This window comes from Typopeltis vanoorti, chromosome 1 (assembly GCF_054136105.1).
Source record: "Typopeltis vanoorti isolate ZY-2024b chromosome 1, IOZ_Tvanoo_1.0, whole genome shotgun sequence".
NCBI classification, from domain to species: domain Eukaryota; kingdom Metazoa; phylum Arthropoda; class Arachnida; order Uropygi; family Thelyphonidae; genus Typopeltis; species Typopeltis vanoorti.
In genome coordinates this window covers 64,901,003-64,918,906 of record NC_143549.1, presented here as the reverse complement: position 1 = coordinate 64,918,906, position 17,904 = coordinate 64,901,003, and the positions used below count along the sequence as shown (strand labels likewise).

General features: G+C 34.9%; 1 protein-coding gene across 2 annotated transcripts in view; it reads left to right on the top strand.

Annotated features, from left to right (window-relative positions):
- Positions 1 to 207: 207 nt before the first annotated feature.
- Positions 208 to 17,904, top strand: part of LOC150110050 (ninjurin-2-like) — a 71,617-nt gene continuing 53,920 nt past the window's right edge. For both annotated transcript variants that reach the window (XM_090390922.1, XM_090390914.1), the window contains exon 1: positions 208 to 438. In XM_090390922.1, the coding sequence (XP_090247048.1) occupies positions 307 to 438 (132 nt within the window). In that variant the 5' untranslated portion in view covers positions 208 to 306. The remainder of the gene's footprint in view (positions 439 to 17,904) is intronic.

The following is a 17,904-nucleotide window of genomic DNA, read 5'->3' as shown; positions in this document are numbered from 1 at the left end:
ATTAGAAAATTATTAATGTTAAAAATCATTTATTTATATTTGTTTCATTTTTTATCTGATTCTTCGAAAGTTTTCGCGCTGTTGTAGTTATTTCAGAATGTTATAGCTGTTGTCGAAGGTTTGAGATTTGACTCGATTGTAAGAGTCGATTTTATTTATGTATTATTATTATTATTTATTTTTTTACTCAGTTGATGATACCCATGAGCATGGGTGTCGTCTGTTTTGTTTTACATGATGTTCGTGTTCGGTGTTAACTGTGTTAGGGTATTGCTGTTATGTGTTTATTTAAATGTTGGTTAGTTAATGACTGACTGTTTACATGCAAGCTTTATTATGCCAATTATCGAAGAAAACGCTGAAGATCCAACTGGTTCACTAACCAAGAAAGATGAAAAATCTGATAAACCGATTTTGGATGGAGAAAGAGAAGAGGAGGTAAGATGTTTGAGATTTGAGTTAGTATTTTCCACACATTTCATTAGTTGAATGCATTTCGTCATTTTTGTTCTGAAGGATTCGTTCTGTCTTTGGACTGTCTTTCAGAGAGCGAAGTGCGAGGCTTGAACAGAAGCTTTTCTTCTGCTGAGTTGTGTCTTTCGTTCATTGAGCTGATGTCGCTAGAAAGCAGAATAACATTTAATATGATAATCGAGAACAAATTAAATTTTTGTTTTCATCCATATTTGACTCTACTTTAATCAAAAGTTTGTACCTTTAGTTTAATCTCGACTACCGTTATTCCACAACATCCTATGTATATACTGCCCAGTTTTTCCAGAAAGAATAGTTCCCAAGACCTCTTTCACTTTTCGTTTAGGTCTCATTAGCTGGACTCCTGAAAATACTCACTAATAGCAGAAGTCATGTTTTTCCATAAGTAAGTATAGTTAATGCTACGCGTTTACTAATCTTTGGATGTTAGATGGTTTCCCCCCCACTAGGTCAGACTGCTTTAGGAAATAGATGAAGCTAGAGAAGTGGTGGTGGACAGAGTTTAAGTTTAGAGGACGTATTGCTAAGGTAGCGCATAAGATTACTTGGCTATTGAAGAACATATTAATATGTACAAATAAGTTATTTCTCTTTATAGGGCTTGAATACTCCCACATTTAGATTACTGTGCTCAAGTCCAGTTCCCTGGGTTTCTTGGGGATGAGGAAACAGTGGAGAGGATTCAGAGGTGAGTGATGAAGATGGTGAGTGGCCTGTGGAATATTCCCTAAAGGAATATTCCACATGCCACTCACCATCTTCATCACTGTGGAATATTCCCTAAAGGAATATTCCACACTCTCCCTCAATGAGTCTTTGGACTCCCTGGAGGTGCCTGTATAATAATAATGTTATTATTATACTTGGCAAGCAGTTATTATAATTTTAACCACATTTTACTTTGGAGTGCACAAGAATTTAATGCATGAAGTATTTTTATTGCTAGTTACTTGCATAATAAGATCCCAATGATAGTATGTTATTTTTGATACTTCCATGTGAGAAATATGACCTATCAAGTTAGCTCCAGTGTTTACCTGATTGTTGCATCCTAATAATCAGACTTCTGTAATGGTTACTATTGGTCTGGGTTGTGACTCTATAGTATAGAATAGTATATTCATGTGTGTGTGTGTTATATTATGGGATACCTATAGCATTTGTAGAGAATCAAGTGCAATCATTATACAAAGTCATGAAGATAATACTCATGAACAAACATTTAACCAGTAAGTAAGGTAGTATTCTTACATTATGCAGACAGTGGTATTTAGCTCTTAATTAAAGACATTTACAAACATATATGCTCACAGATCCATAGCCTATTGATTGGTGAATCATAATTTGATTAAAACATCATTCAATAATTTTCGACAGTTTCCCTTAAACAAATATATACTCTTATTATTATTTTTTTAATTATTAATTGAAAATCTGGAATATTATTTTGCTCTTATTTCTTCAGAAGGGTAACTACCCCTATCTATTACCTTTCCTGGATCAACACAGGCAATAGTGGCGGCTTGCATTTTTGCATGATATAAACATTCAGAATACAAGCCATTGTCTAACTACACCACTCTATATGTTGTTTATTATTAGTAGTAATGTTATTATTAATAAGAATAGTAATATGTATTTCTGAGATGTCATTAGTGTATGGGAGATACTTAAGAAAAAATTGTTGAGAGCAATGACAGATTGTATGCCTTTGGTGAAGAAGATTAAGCAATTTGGAGTTAGATGGATAACAAAAGGAATAAAAGGAGAATTGCAGAAGATAAAGAGATTATGGAAGGTGTGTATAGAATGAGAGAGAGAAGTTGCATGAAGAATAAAAGGCTCAGGCAAGGAAAGTGACTAGTGTTGCAAGGAAAGCAAAATTAAAATATGAGAGGAGACCAGCACTGCAATCTGAGGAGAATCCCAAGGAGTTTTTTCACTATGTGGCAAGTAGGAGGAAGAATGATAGTGGACGGATTATCTTGCTGGGTGAAGGTGGGAATCGGGTGATGAAAGCAGGTGGTGACATAGTTGAGCTATTTAATGATCACATTAGTGTTCCATCCTGGTACTACAGGCTTTATTCCTAGATGGTGCAGTGTTAGAGAAGTGAATAAACAGGATGTATTCCAAATACTGAGTACACTAAATGTCAATAAAAAGGGGATTAGATGGAATTTCACCACATGTTTTAAGAGAATTTGCTATGGAGCTGACTGTGCCATTAATTTAGATGTTTAATGATTCTTGAAATGGGGCAGGTTCCTAGAGAGTGGAAGGAGGATAAGATAGTACCATTGCATAAAGGTAGTGGTAGAATGGAGATATCAAACTAGAAGTTGTGTTGAGATGTGTTCCAGTAGCTGACTTTACACTGTTCGTCCTTTGGTGTTCCCTGACAAAAACAATGTTGGACTTGTTTAACTAGGCAATGCCTCTGCCAGTGTGAAAAATCTGTCATGTTGTACCATCATTTTACATTGTGGTTTAAGTCGATAAAAATACAATTTGGTTGGCTAAATCCTCAATTGCCAGCCCATCCTCATTCGTTCAGTCTTTGGGTAGATATCTAACAGGGTGTAGAAGGTGAGGATTAGACATTAGTTCAGAAGTCCTAGTCAGTTCTCCAGATTCCTTAAAAGGCTATGTGGAGGTCTCCTTCCCCTTATTATAGCATTTTAAATGCGTCACTTTTCTGAAGCACCCGTGTTTCCCTTTCTGACATTTTCAATTTACTGCAAAATGTCATCCCCTCCCCCCTCTCATGATTATTGATCTCTTTCATTTTAACATCCTTATATTGGTTAGTTTTTATCTTGGGAGAACACCTTAAATGCCAAAATGCAATTGGAAAAATGATAGTACATTGTGCCCTTCGATTGGAAAAGAACTTAGTTCAAATTTTATTTTGAACTAAGTTTTTTGTGGAATTTGTCACACAAGGAATTTGTGACAAGTAGAATGGGCTTTTTCAGTTAAAGGCTAGTTAGCCAATGTCATATGGAGGTAGCAGGGTTTTTCATCCTGCATACAGGCAAATTGGCTATGAGAACACACATAATTTATAGACTCTAACTGGTGGTGGTTGGGTAGCTGGAGGATTAAAAGTAAGGGAGACATCGTGCCCTTCCACAATGAGCCATTGGATTTGTCATGTAATAATAATAACAAACAGATGGAAGGTACAACCATGGGATTACTCCTATCCTTGCCTCCTCTGGCCAATTTCTATATGGAGAATATTAAAAAACATGGTCTTTATACTTCCATTTTTGAACCTTCTATTTGGTTGAGATATATTGATGTTATGTATATTTGGCGAAACAGTTCAGAAGGATTGTGGAAGAAAAGCTTGGTGAAGAATAAGCAGGATTCAGACCAAATAGAGGTTGTCATGATCAAATTTTCACTTTACGACAAATAGTTGAAAAATCATGGTAATATAACAAAGATCTGTATTTAAGTTTTGCAAACTGCAAAAGGCATATGACAAGGTACCAAGAGGAAAGCTATTCAAAATGCTACAGTCATATGGTGTCAATGGAGCATTATATCAAGCAATACTTAGTCTTTACTTGAGTTGTAATTTAGCAGTTGAAGGAAGTGCAGGAAGATGGTTTGATATTAAATCTGGTGTCAGACAAGGATGTACATTATACCCGTCTGTTATTCATTATCTATATGGATCACATTATGAAGGAAAGTGATATTAAACCTGATATTAAAATTGGATATGTTAATCTCAGCTCTTTGTTTTATGCAGACGATGTTATACTTCTAAATAAATCTGCTAAGTCTGCAAGATTCCCACTAAATTGAATAACTATTGTAATAGATATGGTATGAAGGTCAGCAATAACAAGAAAAATACAATGAAAATAGGCAGAAATAAGGAAAATTTAAGAAGGGGGTACATCATCATCATCAAATTCCTGCCATGTACCCTCAAGGGGTGTATAGGATATGACAGAACTACATGAAAAATTTACATCATTACTAACTTCCTATCTACAATTTTCCTCCAAATCAGTCTATTACCTTTCAGGACTCCAACATTATGAGATCTTATATTTCTATATATTCTAAGACACTTTTTTCTGTATCAATCCACCTATATCTTGGTCGTCCTCTGGGTCATTTTCCTGCCAACATGGCAGAGAAAATGTTTTGTTAATCTTTCCTTGCCCATTCTGTTTAAGTGACCTTACCACCTGAGATTAATTCTGCTAATGCATTCCTGCATGCTGACAATGTCAAGTTCTTTCCTAATATCCTCATTTTTAATATGATATTGCCATTGATGCCATCTGTTCACTCCCCTAATCTTTCCCAGGACTCTCATATCTGCAGTCTCTAGTCTTTGGTCAAGTGTTTTACTTCTGACCCAGTTCTCAGATCTGTAAGTTAAAACTGGTTTGAACACTGTTTTCTATACAGTTAATTTAGTGTTCCGACTAATTTCTCTCTTATTCCATATGAATTTATTCAATTGACTTCCTACCGTACCATCTTTGTTGATTCTGTTGTCTATTTCCATATTTCATTTCTCATCGTCATTAAAAATTGTGCCTAAGTAGCTGAAATGTTTTACTTGTTCCACAGGTTCTCCATTCATAACACAGTTGACATTTTCAATGATTCTGCCTATTTTTATTGTCTTCGTCTTTTTATTGCTGACCTTCACACCGTATCTATTACAAGAGTTATTCAATTTAGTCAGGGAATCTTGCAGCTTCTAGCAGATTTATTTAGAAGTATAGCATTGTTCACATAAAGCAAAGAGCTGACATTAACATCTCCAATTTTGATATCATGTTTAATACCACTTTCCTTCATAATGTGATCCATATAGATAATGAATAACAGAGGGGATAATGTACATCCTTGTCTCACACCAGATTTAACATTAAACCATCTTCCTGTACTTCCTTCAATTCTAACTGCTGACTTACAACTCAAATAAAGATAAAGTATTGCTTAATATAATGCCCCATTGACACCATATAACTGTAGCGTATTGAATAGCTTCTCTCTTGGCACCTTGTCATATGCCTTTTCCAGATCGACAAAACTTAAATATAGATCTTTGTTATATTCCCATGATTTCTCAACTGTTTGTTGTAAAGTGAAGATCTGATCCTGACAGCCTCTATTTGGCCTGAATCCAACTTGTTCTTCACCAAGCTTTTCTTCCACAATTCTTCTCAACCATTTCTCAAGTATACTTGCATAAATCTTACCAGGAATGCTTAGTAAGGAAATACCTCTGTAATTCTTACATTCAGTTTTATTTCTCTTTTTTTATATATCAGTACTATGAGAGCTCTACTCCAATCATCGGGAATTCGTTCCTCTGTCCAGGCCTTCCGAACTATGCAGTGCACCCACTTTAAGACTTTTACCACCATACTTCAGCATTTCTGGTTGAATATCATTTACTCCTGCCGCCTTTCCACATTTCAAGCCTTTGATGGCTTTTTCTACTTCAAGTATGGATATGTATTCCTGACTGTATGCCTGTTGAGTGTTTTTTAGCAATTTTTCAAAGTAATTACTCCATACTTCAAGGATATCTTTTTCTCCCAGTTTCATGTCACCTATATCATCTCTAACTTCTTTTACAGCACTCTTTCATCCATTTCTAAGCTTCTTCAACAACCTCCAGAATATTTTGCCACCTTCTTGATATTTATTTTTTATGTTCTTTCCAAAGTCCTCCCATGATTTTGTTTAGCTAGTTTTACACAGAGTTTAGCTTTCTTACATTTGTCTCTGTATTCTCTGAGAGCACAAGCTGACTTATTTGCCAGGAACTTTTGATATGCTTTCTTCTTTTCCTTCACTGCCTCTTTAACTTTCTGTGTCCATCATGGAGTTCTAATTTTTCTATCCTTGCAGGCTATCTCACCACATGCCTCTCTGGCTGAATCAAATGTTTTCTTCAGGGCTTGCAACTCAATCTCCAAAGTTTGGTTCCTGTTCTCATTCTTTCATTTTTTTCTTCTATAATGTTTGTGTATTTTTGTCTACAGTTCGCATCTGAGAGCTGCTCAACTTTTATTCGCTTTAAAACTTTCTTACATGTTATTCTTTTCAATATGAAATTCAGTTTTATCCTGCTCAAGACTAAATAGTGATCACTTCCAATTTCAAATGCTCTCTACACTCTAGTGTCCTGCACCAGAGAGAAAACATCACTATCAACAATAACATAGTTAATGAGCCTTTTCTTATTCCTTGCCTCTTCTCTCCATATGATCTGTGCACATTTTTATGTGGAACATGGTGTTAGTAATAACTAGTTCATGTCCTGAGCAGAAATCCAACAGGTATTTGCCATTATTATTAGTTTTGCTCTTTTCTCCAAATTTTCCCAAAATATTTTTGTATGTCTGACAATCATTTCCTACTGTGCTATTTAGATCCTCAGCAAGGACCAACTTTTCCTTCTTTTCATTGTGTCAATTGCTTTCTCTAAAGCCTCAAAGAATTCTTTCACTTCTAGCTTAGTAGAACCTTCTGTGGGACTATAGGCACAAATAAGTCTCATTGTCGAGTTCTCCATTCTGATATTTGCCCACATCACTCTACTTGAGACTGCCTGCCATTTAAGAAGACTAGCCTCGTATTTAGTGTTGAATACCATGACTATTCTTCTTTTCCTTGATTGTTATTGCCTGAATATAACATTTTGTATTTATTGCCCAGAACGATCTCACCAGTTTTTGTCTTTTTTGTTTCAGTCACCCCTATTATGTCGATCTGGTACTTATCTGATTCCTCAGGGGGGGGGTACATGGATATCTGTAGTTTGAGGAACACTGCTATAGAAGAAACTGTTTCATTCAGATAGCCTCATATTCCTCTGAACCTATCTTTCTGTTGAACTTCTGCTGTTATTGGTTGAAATTCTTATACTATCACCATCTCTCCGACTCTCTCTCTCTCTGTTCGTCCCCCCCCCCCCCGAAATTGATTCTTTTCCCCTGTAATTATATTATATTTTCTTCATTAACCAAGTCTTGTTTATAATTTTTGACCTAGTTAAGCATCCAATACCAGAAACTTCTCTGTTCCTTAAATTTGATGCTTCTGACATTAGTATATATCAGCGTTTCTAAACCTTTCTAAGCCCAAGGACCAGTAAAATGCCTAAAACAATTCTGCAGACCACTAAGTTACAGAGGCATAACTGGGGGGGGGGGGGGAGATCCGTTCCTATCGGCACCTTTTTTGGCATTTATGAAATCTTGCCTTACTGTCTATAAAACAGCAACTGAGTGATGAAATAGACTTTGACAATGTAATCGACGATTTTGCGAACAGAAAAGCAAGAAAAATAACATTTTAGAATGTTGGAATTAAAGTTTTACCTCAAATGAAACAGTGTTTTTCATTTATTTCCCTATACGACGTTTTGACTTTTTTGTAATTTTTTTAAAAAACCTATGTAGAAATTACCAACATTTTGGAAAAACTGTGCCATTTATAACATGATAAATCTAAAAGGATGTTTTGAAAGATATGGCAACATAATTAAATTGGAAGTAAACGATAAGTGTATCATCATTGAACAAAGTTTTAATTTTTATTAAACAAATAAATAGGATGATATAATTATGTTACTACTTACTTTTAATGAGATGGTTGAGCTTCTCTGCCCTTGCAGAGTTGCTGGATATCTGGCTCAATATTAGTCAACTTCAGTCGAAGATCAGCACACACACGAAGATGATTTCTGTATTTTTGTTTTATTTGCAGGAGCGATGAAAATCCTTTCTCACAAAGATAGGTTGTAGAAAACTGCATGATGATTTTCTCACTGAAGGCGAGATCCAGAATTGAGCCAAACCAAGATTATGGAATTGCATTTTAAGCCCACTGTCACTTTTAAGCTCAATTAACTGTTCTTTTTTCGATAACGAAAGACCGTTCTTGTGACTGCAAGCCTGAAATGGAATCGCGAACCCACAGAAATTTCTTATAAAAGTTATTTGGAAAATATGTTTCCAAATTCCGTTTCAGATTTTTGAGGTGGTCACAAACCCATTCCAGAAACTCAAAATCAAGAAAAATATTATTTTCCACTAAAGAGGATTCCAATGTTTGAAAAGGTGCAAACTGTATGTCTTTCACATAATTAATCCATAAAACCAGTTTTTTCTCGAATGCCTTTATTTTGTCGTAGGCATCTAGAACAGTTAAAGAATTTCCCTGAAGGGAGAGATTTATTGTAGTTCATTTAATTTCGAAAAAATGTCTGAATGATAGGATAGTGTTGATAAACATGCTTCATCAACAAGGAGTGATGCAAAATCTGAATTACTTTCATTTACAAATAATAAATCTTCATGCCTTAATTGAAATAACACTGTTAATACTTTGACCCTGGAAAGCCAGCGAATTTCAGAATGAAGCAAAAGTTGTATATATTCACTGCCCATTTCATCGCATACTGAAAATAACCTGTTATTTAACGGTTGAGCTTTAATAAAATTAACTGGCTTTACAGTGTTGTATAGCACAGTTTTGAATTCTGGTGCCATTCCTTTAGAGGCTAACGCTTTCCTATGTATGAAACAATGCCCCCAATTCATATACGGAGCTACTTCCTTGACTATAGAAACAACCCCACTATGCTTGCCTGTAAGGGCGAGAGCTCCATCCGAACAGAAGCGCATACATTTTTCCCACTGGATCCCTTTGTATATTATGTAATTATTGAGAGTGTGAAATATTTCTTCTCCAGTTGTTCGGGATGACAAAGTTCTACAAAACAGAATATCATCATGAATGTTGTTATCATGCGCATATCTTATGTAGCATATTAACTGCGCATCATTTGTAGCCAGTAATCTCCTCTATTTGTAACGCATAATAAGGGCTCTTCTTAACTCTTTCGATTAACTGAGATTCTATGTCACCTGCCATATCATTAATTCTGCGACCTACAGTGTCATTTGAAAGAGGAATCAAATCAACATCTTCTAGTAACTTTTTGCTAAACATAGTTTTTACCACATCTTTTATAGCTGGAAGTAATAAATTTTCCCCGATAGATTGAGGTTTCCTTGTTTTCGCCATGCGCAAACTTAAGAGATAGGATGCTTCCAGTGCTATTAATGGAACTCATGGCTGAAATTATATCTTTCCCATGATTTAATGTCCCTAAGCATCACTGAAAAAATTCAATTGGCTTATTTTTCACATCACAATGTTTAGTTTCTAAATGTCGTCGGAGTTTCGCAGGTTTCATGCACTTGTTTGACAACACTTCAAAACACAAAACACATTGAGGTTTCTGTTCACTTTCATCTCCACACCAAGTAAACCCGAATTCCAAATATGAACTGTTATATTTCCTGCTGTATTTTTTCTTTGAACTGCTTGTTTCTTCTGCTTTAATAGTATCAGATTTACTGGCCATTACAATACGTGTATTACAATTAGGGTTAGTATTACCTGCCTGTTTCATTTGCTCTTTTCAAAGTCCTAGTTCTAAGCCACTTTTCCATTATTAAAAAGACGTTTCCGAAAAATATATAAATACTGGGGTTAACTCACGACACACTTTGTTTAAGTATCACTTAGCACTTCTGAAGATATACTGAGCCTTAGTTGAAGGAAACCTTCAATAATAAAAATCAATACATAACAAGCAGTTGGTTGAAATGCGAATAACACATGTTCACTTCAAATCTGACAAAACAGCAAGGGGAGGTAGAAGCAATAAAACTGTATTGTTTTTCACTTTATCCCTCTTATTATTCATCATTCTGCAGCTACAAATTTAGCGGCAGAATGACGAATAATAAAAGAAGGGTGAAGTGAAAAACAATATAATTTTATTGCTTCCACCTTTGAACATTCTGACGCTATTTGTTGGTTTTTTTAAGGCTCCATTTGATTTCAATAATTTTTACTTATTAAAAAAATATTTAATTAATTTAAGTCTGCCTGCAGACCACCTGTCCCATCATCGCAGACCACAGGTCGAGAAACACTGGTATATATGAATTGCAATACCCTGTCCCCCCTCCCCCCCAACCCTGTGTTTTATTTTTGTCATCATGAGAGGAATCTTTATATGGGCTTTTCTGGTTGAGGGAGGGTTAGCCGATCTCATATGGAGGTGGCAGAGTTTTTTCCCACAAAAACTCGGGTGATGGACAAGAGAAAACATTGATGGTAGGTGTAGTGTCATTGTTTGTAGTTGGAGAATGAAGTAGTAGGGAAGATAGTGAGATGTGTGTAACAGAGTAGAATGCCCTCCAACAGTGACTCCTTGCAGATGTCACAATAATAATCTCAAGCGTGCTTTCATGTACACACCTGTCTTCCTCACTATTAGTAGTTCTGCAGTCAAGAAGGTTACCATTATCAATTTCCAAGAAAATCAAACTAAATTATTTTGTTCTGAATTTCTAGCAATAAGAGCCTGCCATTATGTTATAAGCACAAAAAGATTCTATTTACTGCCTCCCTCGTAGCAATCAAATAAAATAAATCACTTCCCTATACTCTCGAACTGGCTATCTCTTGAATACTCTTTAACCGACCAAACTCCTAATACAAGTTTCACAAAAAAAAAAGTGTAACTCACAATTTTCTTTTATCTACATCTGATGACATTTTAAACAAACAGCCAGTGCTGATAATGTATTTTGCTGGCTTATCTTGTATATAACAGATTTGTATTCCTTTTTTTTTTCTCATCATCATCATCATTAATCTTAGAAGGGAATTTTACATAGGCACATTCCATGTGTCTTTGTAAAATTCCCTTCTAAGATTAATCCTGTACCTTCTGTGCTGCTCATTCGCAATATCACTGACTTTTGTTGGAGTCTGTAATATACTTTTCAAATAGGACCCTCTGCCTAAGCCCTGAATGTGGCTCTGATTATTCTGCATGACAACCGATACAGCATGAGATGCATTATAAGCCACATCCATATTAACATTTTGGAGAAGTCACTGCAAGAAGAAAGTGGTGGGGTTGCAGAGGCCCTTTCCACATGAGATGGAATGGCAAAATAGGAAAGATTCACCCCTAGCCCTCGAATACTCTAATAGCATTGGGGGGGGGGGAAGAAAGAAGGAAAGAAAAAAGGGGAGGGACCAGTCTACAGATAATATAACAGATGTATATTACATGAAGTAAGGCATGGCCCAGTATCAGGTACCTCAGGTTTGCCAAGCCCATACTCGCTAAAGTGAGCCCTTAAGAAGAAAGAAAACAACATATTAAATTTCATTATTAAAAGAAATCATTTGAAAATTGACTAGGGATTGGTGAAAGAAGAAAAATGTATACAAAAACTAAGACAAGAAAAGAATAAAAAGAAAAAAAGATAATAAATTTTAAATAACATAAATGCTTTATGTTCTTTATGCTCTATCTGCATACAAGAATATAGTGTACTGTATATGCATTATAATCAGATTTATATGAACAACAAAACTTAAGAGTTATTTAATGTCTAGATCATGAGCAGTAAAAATCAACCAAAATTTATAGCAGTTTCTTTCAGGTAAAATATGATGGTCCCTAAGGTTGTGCTTAGGCTAGTACTATTTATAATTTACATCAATGACTGTGACCTACAGTTATCAAGTAAACACCTTTGAAGATGATACACCTTGATATTTACTGCAAATTCTGTAAATGAAATGCAAAATATGATCAACACAGATTTGCAAATAGCGAAAAACAAAATATATAATTTTTAAACTCAAAAATACACCTAATACTAAAACCAATTTTTTCATCCATGTATTCCTACATAACTGGAATTGTAAAAGTAACCAAAATTATAACTGTATGGAGATAGAAAACGTGGATACGATAACCTACTTAGGATTAAAAATGGGCAGCAACTTAAACTAGAAACCACATATTACAGAAGTATGCAATAGAGTAAGATTAGGTGCGAAATATATTGAATGTACGAGTCAAATAATAATTATTATTATTATTCGTGATGCCTTCAAGGAGTCTGAAGATTCATCGTGGGAGAACATCTATTGTACAACTCTCCGTCTCCACTACTACAATGATCCTTCCCTACCAATCATCTACATCAGCGCCATCCACTGCCCATCACCACCACCATAGCTAGTATTTTTTGTCTGTAAATTGCGTGTGTTCTAAAGGGCCGATTTGTCTGTATGTAGGATGAAAAACCCGAGTTTCCAGGAGAAAAAACCCTGCTACCTCTGTATGAGATCGGCTAACTCACCTTCGATTGAAAAAGTCCATATAAAGATTCCTCCTGTTATGACAAAAATCAAACTTAGGCCTTTTCCAATCAAATGGCACAACGTACTGTCTTTCTTCCAATTGTACTGTGGAGGCACTTAATAATAATGATTATTATTTGGCTCGTACATTCAGTATAATTCACCTGGAAACAAACTATTATACAGTATGGTATGCTAAGCCGGGGAGAAACATATCATACTGCACTGACTCCACATAATTTGCAAATAAATTAATATGCATTTTAACCAACGTTAAATATAGAGACACTATAGCGAGTGCTAAATATACCGTATTAAATATCTTTCCACATTGACAACTATATACTGTATTTAGAGGATGCTATTTTTCCTAAAGACTGTTATCCAGAACGTAAGTATTAGAAAATACTTATTTCAGCAGCAAAGTGGGCTTAAAATATTTTATCACTGAAGTGCAAAAAGAAATAATACACAAACACTATATCTATTTCACTCCAAAAATCTTCAATGGCTTACCACTTCTAATACAAAAGGAGAACAACATGAACACATACAGAAATCTGATTAGACAGTACTTAAATTTTTATAAGAATAGTGAAAATTTATTTAGAATAATTGTGTAAAAAGTAATTAACAAATTATACCAAGAGAAATTAACTAATACAAAATGTTCAAGTAATTACTGAACTGCATTTGGTCTTATTCTACAGGTACATGTTAGTACACACACTCTCTCTCTCTCTAAATATATTGTCAATATTTGTGTGTACTATTATCCTGTGATTATATATACATTTATTAATGTATAGGATATGCTTGTCTGCTCATATGGATATTATTATAGTACATATTATAATAGTAATAATAATAATATTAAGATGGTTAGGGACTCATTTCATCAAACGGAGAACAGCTATCATGGTTATTCTTTCATACATCAAATCCAATGAAAATCTATTATATTAATGCACTGCTCTACAACAGAAAAAGTTAGTCCTCATTCCCTTTTTCACAGCATTCATTCTCGGCTTCCAACGATGCCCTCGCTCCCTTCCCCACCCTCCATAAAATGAAAAAATGAAAAATTCCATCTGCAATCCTGGATGAACCTTGCAGAAATTTATTGGTGTCAATCATATCACCCCACTTTTGCATGTTTGTTAGGGTCATCACTCTACAAATTCTCAATCTGTCTTCATGATTAGTAATCATAATAAATAATTCCCATTCCAATGTTTGAAATAGTGCAGCAGACAATCTGAGAACAAACATGAGATATCTTAGGATTAACATTGATTACATGTGTTGATTCACAAGAAATAATGTAAATATTTATTCTTTATGAAAATATAGTAATGTCAATCTTGATTTCTAAGAAATCAAGTTTGAAATCCCCTTCCCTTCTTTTATTCTCGGTTCTTTTAAATCCATAATTTGTGTAATTCATTTTTTGGTTTATCTGAATGTTAAACCAAATTTCTCTTGTGCTTACCACTTTTAGTTGTATGCTGTTTTGGTTCTGTTCAAGTCTTATGCCAATTTTTTTTATCATCCTTATCTTCAAAAATATTCATACAGTATGTAATTAATATCCATTAATTAAAACCTCATTTAATTTAATTTTTTTTAGCATATTTGTTGCAAAAAGGGACTGCTCTATTGCCAAAATAGCTTGCTTGCTTCTTCTTTTTTTTTTTTTTTCAATCCAATTTTAAACAATTTAGGAGCATCATGATTTTTCAAAAAATTGTCAGTTAAACAATTAACAATATTAATTATTTTCCCAACATTAATTGGGAAAAACAGTGTTAATTGTTTTGCAACAATTTAGTTTTGAAACTTGGCTATGCATGTCTTTTCCCGTCAAGAATTATTTGTAAAAAAATAATTTATTCAATGGTTGGAATTGTTTGTTAGGATGATATTGCATTTACTGATCTTAAATATGAGGATTTTTTTTTTTTTTTGAAATCATTTTCAATGCTTTTTATGAGTTGTAAATGATCTTGAGAAGAGGTTGACTTCTGACATCACTGTTTTCTAAATGTATTAAGGGAAAGTTGTTGGAGATCTCAGAAGCCAGTCACATTTTTAAAAAAATGACACGCACAACGAAAACAGACATAGACACTCCTAACAATGACATTTACAACTAATGAAATCGAGTTAGTTTTAAGATCAGTGGATCCAAGAAAAACTCCTGGAGCGAATGGAATAACCAGCGATATACTCCTTTGTCAAATTCCCCGAATTCATAACAACAGTTCACAACAAATGCCTAAAAAGAGGGCGATTTCCTTTAGTATGGAAATGCTCTAAATTTATACCCATAATCAAACCAGGAAAAACGAAACATACAACGAAATTAGCAAATACAGGCCAATCAGGCTCATAAACGTTGCTGGTAAGGTACTAGAAAAGCTTCTGATAAACCGAATAATGTAATTTTTCTACTAAGCAGCAATCAGTATGTATTTAGACCTCAATCAAGCACAGTAGACACAATTATGGAGAATAAAGAGTTCACAGGACAGTCTAAAGCAAAAAAAAAAAGATGTACTACTAATCTCACTCGATGTACAAGGAGCCTTCGATGCCGCATGGTGGCCAGCCATAATCAATCAATTAAGAGATTTTAAATGTCCAAAAAAAACCTACTCTACCTTACAAAAAATTATTTTACAGACAGAAGAGCTACCAAGACATTAAAAACCACAGCTCTAATGAAAGAAATCAAACAAGACTGTCCACAAGGTTCCTGCTGTGGACCAGATTTCTGGAACATCAAGTACGACTTACTATTAAAACTAATTTTCAGTACTGAAACAAAAGTCATAGCTTTCACTGGTGATGCGATGTGATAATGATTCAGGAACACAATGGCTTATAGTTAGAAGTAAGGGCCAATGAAGAACTCTTTAAAATGCAGAGTGGACACATGAAAAGAAAGTTGCCTTCAATAGCACCAGTCTAAAGTGCTCCACATCTCATGTAAAAAAATCAAAACAACTTTTAAAGGTCTTCCTAAATGGGGAAGTTCTCAAGGTAGCCAGTGAGCTAAAATACCTAGGAGTAACAATAGATGAAAAATTTACCTTCAACAAGCACATCTCATATGTTGCAAAAAAAAAAGCTTACAAATAGTAAACCTTCTAGCTGAGTTGGCAAGGATTACGTGGGGATTAGGCCAACGAGTGCTGAAAACAATATATACCGGTGTTAAATCTTGAATGAAGTGATTTCGTTGTGAAATATCTCATTTAGGATTTTACAAGCATCAAAATACTGAGAGAAACACTTGTATATAAGTAATGTTAATTGCTTGAAAAAATTTTAAATAAACACTTTTAATATTGGACTGTTCTATGTAAGATAACATTACCTGTTCTTGTAAATTTAACAATGGAAGAAAAATTGATGAGAATTATGTTAGTATGTAAATGTGAGTTCAAAGGTTGCAAACGAGACATTTGGATTAGTAACATGCCCCATGGCAGAAAGTTGCACGTAGGAGTTTCCCAGGAGACGTGAGGAGAAAGACCGGAACCGCATGCAAAGGAGTAGTGCTGAGCGGAAAGGTATGGCGCTGCAGGAGCACCGTTCAAGGTACGATATAAAAAGCTTGACACTACTAGCTTATCTCTCTCTCTCGTAGACTCTTACTCTCAGCGTTCTTCATTTTGGTTGCTTCTCTCTGAACTTTGGCACAGGTCACTCTAAGGGCCCAGCTCAAGTTATTCCCCGAGATGAATACTTGAGAGCGGTCAACAGAACAATGTCTAGATGCAGCCGAGTTTCGAGCCAAGTGTGGGTATTTCGTCAGTAAAGCTGGAAGAATCAATGCAAGCTGACTGTCATGTTAGACCACTTGGACCAACTTAAGCAGAGCTGTTCTCGTCTATATAGGAGAGGATAATTCATGATTGTGAGTTCCAGGCTGGCCCATCGGAAAGACAACTGTGAGGAAGAAGAAGGAATGAGCTGTGGAAAGAATTGTAAGGATCCAGAGATAGACCCGACGAAGTCCGAAGGTCCCGGTAACGTACGAATCTTTTAGTTTCCTTTGTGTGTGTAAAAGAACTTTGTGTGTATTAATGTGCAAGAAATATTAGTGGGACCTATTTAAGATATGAAACAGGACTTTAGGGCTTAGCCTGATACCAGAATGTTTTATCTCTGAGATTGAATTCTGATATAGTGGTGATAATTTGTATATAGTATGTTATAATTTAGTAATGCTTGAAGAATGATAAGTTAAACATTGAGAAAAATTGTAGATCTGATTGTTAGAAATCAGTGAATTGATTCATAATTAATATTGTCTCTTGGTAGAATTCAACTAGGAATACTGAAGTATTGTATAGTTAAGTCTGTTAACTGGACGAAAGATTTACTTTAGTCATATGACAAGTCTTGTAAATTTGTATTGTGATAGTTTGATGAATAAACCCTTTTATCTTTTACCTAACAAATTGCCTGATGTATGAATCCAATGTACCACTCATCAAATAGAACCTGAGCGGAACTAATTAATTGGGGAAGATCACGACTGCAATGAGAGTTTAAAATAAGGGATTTAGCTATCTTGGAAACTGTTATTATATAAATTGTATAACCGTGTGTCACTCTGAGAGATCACTCCTTGATTAAGAAGCTTTTTCTGATCTAAGGGTTCTGGATGGCGCAGCATTAACAAACAAATTCTCCAGAACCCAACAAGGAGACAGCTCCAGATTTTCAATAAAGGAATTGGCTCTATCCAGGGGCAGTTTCTTTGTTTATCGAATTTGCACACATGAGCAATCTAAGTGACGGCCGCAGAATTGAATAGGTAGTTTGAGTATCGATAGGGCATATAAAGGGGAATCAGAGAGTAATATCCCCTACCTAAATAATGCCATCATAATAAATAATAAATCAAGGTAAGGTACCAATATTCATAACACCGGAGCTATACTACCACTGATATCTTATGCTGCACTTGCCCGGAAACAAGCATTAAAATCAAAGAAAAACCGACAAAAGCTAAACAGAGTTCAACGCCTTATAACCATACGTATAATTAAAGGATACAGGACAATATCTTTCGATACAGCTTACGTTATTGTTGGTCTAACACCGATCTGCCTGAAAATGCAAGAATTCTCTCTTATATATGAAGTC